At 41.8% G+C, this 5,005-nt stretch overlaps 1 protein-coding gene across 1 annotated transcript; it reads right to left on the bottom strand.

Moving 5' to 3' along the window:
• Positions 1-1,499: 1,499 nt before the first annotated feature.
• T265_05756 (hypothetical protein) lies at positions 1,500-3,978 on the bottom strand (the record flags this gene model as incomplete). Its single annotated transcript, XM_009170836.1, has 2 exons — positions 1,500-2,586; positions 3,695-3,978. The coding sequence occupies 2 exons, from the start codon at positions 3,861-3,863 to the stop codon at positions 1,691-1,693; spliced, it is 1,065 nt and encodes a 354-aa protein (XP_009169100.1).
• Between the last annotated feature and the right edge of the window lie 1,027 nt (positions 3,979-5,005).

The raw sequence follows: 5,005 nt of genomic DNA, 5'->3' as shown, positions 1-5,005 counted from the left end.
TATATATATATGTATAGTAGAAATCCTTGAGGAAGGTGGCCAGCGACAACCGTGATGCTGGATCATAACAACCTATGCCAATGCGCTGTTTTGACTTTATAATTAAAAAACTCCATATTATACACCACATGGCGAAAAATCTTTTTTAACACCAATCGAGCTGATTTCGGCCCGAAACTCTTAAAATATACATATACATCTATATATACGAATATTTTTGTTGAATCAGTTCAGTACCGAACCGGCTTAACCCACTCAAATGTTTGACTCGTGTGCCGTAGAAGCTATGGTCCACTAATTACTTTTCCAAACGTGTTTGTTGTAGATCACTACAGATTATTGTTTCATCTCAAGTGGCTAGTTATCAACAGAAACGATACTACGTGAATCCACTGATCAGGTGCACCATCATTGCGCAATTCTGTCTGAAATTCTCAGCTCACATGTTGTTCTAAATTATCGATTTCCCCAAAGTTTGTTGTTTACGCAATAGACTGAACTGTTGTGGTTTGAAAGTGTAGTTTCATGTGACTCTGAAAAATGAAACTGAATGATTTGCTAACAAAATAAGAACTGGGGCGTGTCATGAAGAACAAAACCTACATGCTACTTGAATACGGGTTAAGGAGAGGAGCAGCAAATAAAATTTACACTAAAGTGTTCATAAATGTCCCCAGAAAATTTACCTCCCGGTGACCTACTTTCCAAGTACTTAGCTCTGTGACAATGTAACCCATTTGGTATCTGTACTCAGAATGTCTCCAAAGTTGTCACGCATGTTCCAGGATGTATCGGTTCATTCCAAACCTTCGACACCCCATTACCAGTTGCTTTCAGATCACAATCAAACTAGTAAATAATTTGAGTAGTTGAGTCCCTCACGTTTTGTGGTGCGGCAAAGCCATAAGACCTGAACTGTTAAAGACAGAGTTTATCCAACAGTGCCCTCAAAAATGATGAAATTATGATAATATGAGCGTGTTAATTACATTCCCCCCTGTAGCATACGAGGCTGAATTTCCATCCAGTGAACCGTAGTCAAACTCAAAACGATATCACTTAAATCGAACAAATGACCTTAGACCGACTCAGTGTCACAGCAAAGGAAACAGCAACGGCACCAACTCCAACAAAGAACAGTTAACCAAGGTTGGGAATGAAGTCTGGGGGGCAACCCAAACATTTACGCCTACGGTGGTCGAGTAGTGGCTACATGCTCGCCCCGTGGGTCAGATATTCGTTTCGCACCCATCTCTTTTTCTGATCTGAAGAAGCAGTAGAACGGCAATACCTTCTGCGCGAAAATGTATTATTATTGTCCATTGAGTAGAAGTTCCATTTCTTGCAAGACTGCAAGGCCTGAGTCCCTCCACTCTTTAGCTTAGGCCGCACAGTACTAAAAGGGACGAACTGAGTCTATCATGTGCAAACCTCCCGACCGTCAACAAGTGCCTTTTTTATCATTAGGCCTCAAGCCAAAAAAGAAGGATTCATATTTACTTCCAGAAAGTTTATTTCCGAGGAAATATTAAAGTTTGCATAAGCGATCAATTAAACAGGTGGATGCTTTGAATGTGAGGTAAGCTGAGATGATTTACCACATGAACGATGCGTAGTAGCTAAGTTAGATAGTGTCCAGTGATTAAAATCAGTCACTAACTTCAAATCACCGTTTTGTTTTCACTTCGTGTCAACAATTACTCGACAGTGCATCAATAATAGCATTCAGGTTACCCTTATGTTGCTTGATTAGCTTTTTCAAGGTCCTGTCATCTTGTTGGAAACCCAGCTGGCGAAGGATTACCAAAGCCTTACGCACATAACTGGTCTTTGAGTTTGACTTATTCCCTCCTGGACAGACTGGTAATTTGGTGGGGTAAGCAGGATCATTTTTGGGCTTTGGCGTTGGTGCAGGCATTGGAGCTGGCGCTGGTTCTGGTGCTGGTGCTGGTGCTGGCGCTGGTTCCGGCAGTGGCACTGGCGCTTGTGCGGACGCCGGAACCGGTGGTAGTGCAGATGCTCCGCTGAATGTGCTGGTTTCTTGATCGTTCTGTTCTGGTTCAGCTATGGGAGCCACAGCAGGAACAGGCACTGGAGCTAGTGGTGGAACAACTGGTGGCACAGGCCACTGAGGATACATTATTGGCTGACCAACTGTGTTCATCGTATACATGTAAGGGTACATAGGCATTGCTGGGTAAGCTGGCGTTGGCACTGGAGCAGGAGCGGGCATGTGTGTTTGTGTAGGTACCTCATTACTATCCCCACCTTCATCAAGCGTGGTTCTAGCCAGACATTCTTCCACTTCTTCTGCCTGAGTAGGTTGCTCCGGGGTTTGTTCCTCTTCAGTTTCTTGTATATCTTGAGTTTCCAATAGTTCATAACTTTCAACTACACAAGTATCATTTTCAACCTCTTCCTCTTCCTTGTCCTCAGTGGGCTTTTCGCCAAAAATAGTTTTGTGTTCCGTTGTATCTGGTGAAACAAACAGCCGTATTGCTTTGTCCTGTGAACCTTCCTCAGTGAAGAATTCTACGGCCTGTGACAGATCTGCGAACTCTCGAACAGTGCAGTAGTCTGTGCCGTCTAAAACAAAAACAGCATCGATATCAGTGGCATAATATATTCTTAGTAAACAGCATATTTGTTTTAATGAAAAAAGTATGCCAGCATTCTTTGCTTGCTAGGATAACCAGTGGTTGCCCTCTAGGAAAACGTTTGGACATATACTTTGGTAACGACCATTTTCGGTCGTCAAAATGTCTGTTTTGAACCTTCTGCCTGTCCATAGACGGACTTACGCAAATGATGGTGTTTTTGAATATTGAGACTATACTGCACTGGTTTAACAAAGAAGAATAACTGTGAGGCTGTTCTCAGATGGAACAGACAACCTTTGCCGAGCAAAGAACAGTAGAGCTTCTGATCCGATTCATGTTAGGTTAGGACGACAATGAAGGACATTCGGGATCGAACGCCTATCTATTGCAGCCATCCCAGTAGAACCGGAATAAAGCGGTTGGAAGGTACTCAGCAAATCTAAATCCGGAAAAACAGGCGAAGTTACTGATGGCCTGATGACACAAGCATGCGTGACTACAGACAGCTTATCGTAACTTCAACAGATTTTCTTGAAAACTAAAGTTATAGGTTTTTTTCAATCGAAAAAGGTCTGCAATGATGGCAAACCAAATGACCCGACCGAATTTGCAACAGTGTGTTCACATAGGGTTGCACGAAGTATGTGCCGTTGTTGAGAGCGAGTCAATACCCTTGGAATATGACACAGACTGTGCCAAAGCAGACAGTACCGATCACGTCGAGGTTTGACCGAATCGTGAAGCTTGATGTTTTTCCGGACAACCGTTAATTATAAGGAAAACATCGAGGCTAAAAAGAACGAATCTCTTAATTGGGGTTTTGTGTGCAGGACACTCTGGCTATGGTCAGTATTCAACATTTGGCGTAATTAGTGATTTTTTCCCGTGAATAAAACGCTTGCCACATTATTATTAAGGGGTTACGAGTTTATGGGAGTTATATCTAGTGACATCGAACACAGGGTCACTTTAACAAACATAATTGCCGACGTCTTAAGGTGTTCTCTCAAAGAACGCCTACTCAGTGTCAATAGTCAAGAAGATATACATCAAATGACTCGTTATTAGCCCTAATGTTTATCGTAGAAACTTACCATACCATGAAATGAAGAATCTTGAAGATTTTGTGTTGAAAATCCTCTGCAATAGTTTGATGAACTCATCCCAAATCCGTTCACACCAATCGTCCTTCACAGCCCATCGAGTCACTTCTGTTTTATCTTGCGTTCGTTCAGAGGGTGTAATAATTTTGAAGACTACCATTCTTTCTACTGTTCAGTTCTTTACCACCAAAAAAACCACAGTCCTTTCGCCCTCAGCATTTTTATAAGTTACTGTTCATATACCAAAACTCCTTCTATCACATGACAGTTTGTGCTTGAGAGATGAAAACACTGACCAATGGTAGTAACTTATTGTACCAAGCGATTGCTTTATAGGCGTATGTTCTCTCTCGAAGTGATGTAAACTAACCGGTTCAGATTGTCTCGTCTCTGCACCTCACTGGTTTGGGCCTGATCAGTCTGCTGTTCTCAAGACGCATATGACGGTAATTGCAATTGACGTCAATTGGCTGCCGAAGCAAGTGAGAGTACAGACAAATGAGGGAATTTGGGGGTGTAAAAGGTGAAGCTCAGTGTGAACCCCCTAAATAATAGACGAAAAGGCGTTTGGTTTTCGTCAAATACACTCATTCGCATATCAATCTGGTTTTCACCGGAGACTCAAGTCAATCTCTCATTGATGTTATTCGGTAACTGGATACGCTGTACAAGGGCCACTTCATGTTTCAGTTAGTAATATATTCGAGATATCACACTATATTTTCACAAACGAGACCACTTATAAGTTTTCTCAGAACAATTTAACAGCCCACGGCGGGTTCCACTATTCTTAGGGCTTATCAGTTAGTCACAGTCCCAGGATTTCCGTCAACCTCATCTTTCAATTGAACCAAACTTGAACAACTTTTGACAATAAACTCATTTGAATATCGGTTTGTTTTTCACGGGAGAATCAAATGAATCTCTCTAATATCATACAAGCCGAATTGTTCGGTGACCTTTGCGCAGCACATTCAGTTGAATTTCATTAACAAGATATTCAGCATAGTCTCCCTAGAAAACCAAATTGATATGCATGTAAGTGTATTTGTTGAAGTTAATCCAATTCAGGTTCAATGAGAACTCAAAGTTGTCGAGGATTGTGACTATTTCATGAGCTTTAAGAAGGGTGAAACCGGTCGTGGGCGTTTTGTTTATTTTTTGGACTCTTGATGGCGAGGACTTCCCAGAGGCTCGTGACCTATGGACTTAAACAATGATGCTTGATTTGGTAAGCGCTGATAAGCCATCACTTTAGGCTGATTGACTGAGAATTTCATTTAGTGTCCAAATCCGATGAAA

This window comes from Opisthorchis viverrini (assembly GCF_000715545.1).
Source record: "Opisthorchis viverrini unplaced genomic scaffold opera_v5_106, whole genome shotgun sequence".
NCBI lineage: Eukaryota > Metazoa > Platyhelminthes > Trematoda > Opisthorchiida > Opisthorchiidae > Opisthorchis > Opisthorchis viverrini.
Note: the sequence above shows the minus strand (reverse complement) of the source record. Positions and strands in the feature narration are given on the sequence as shown.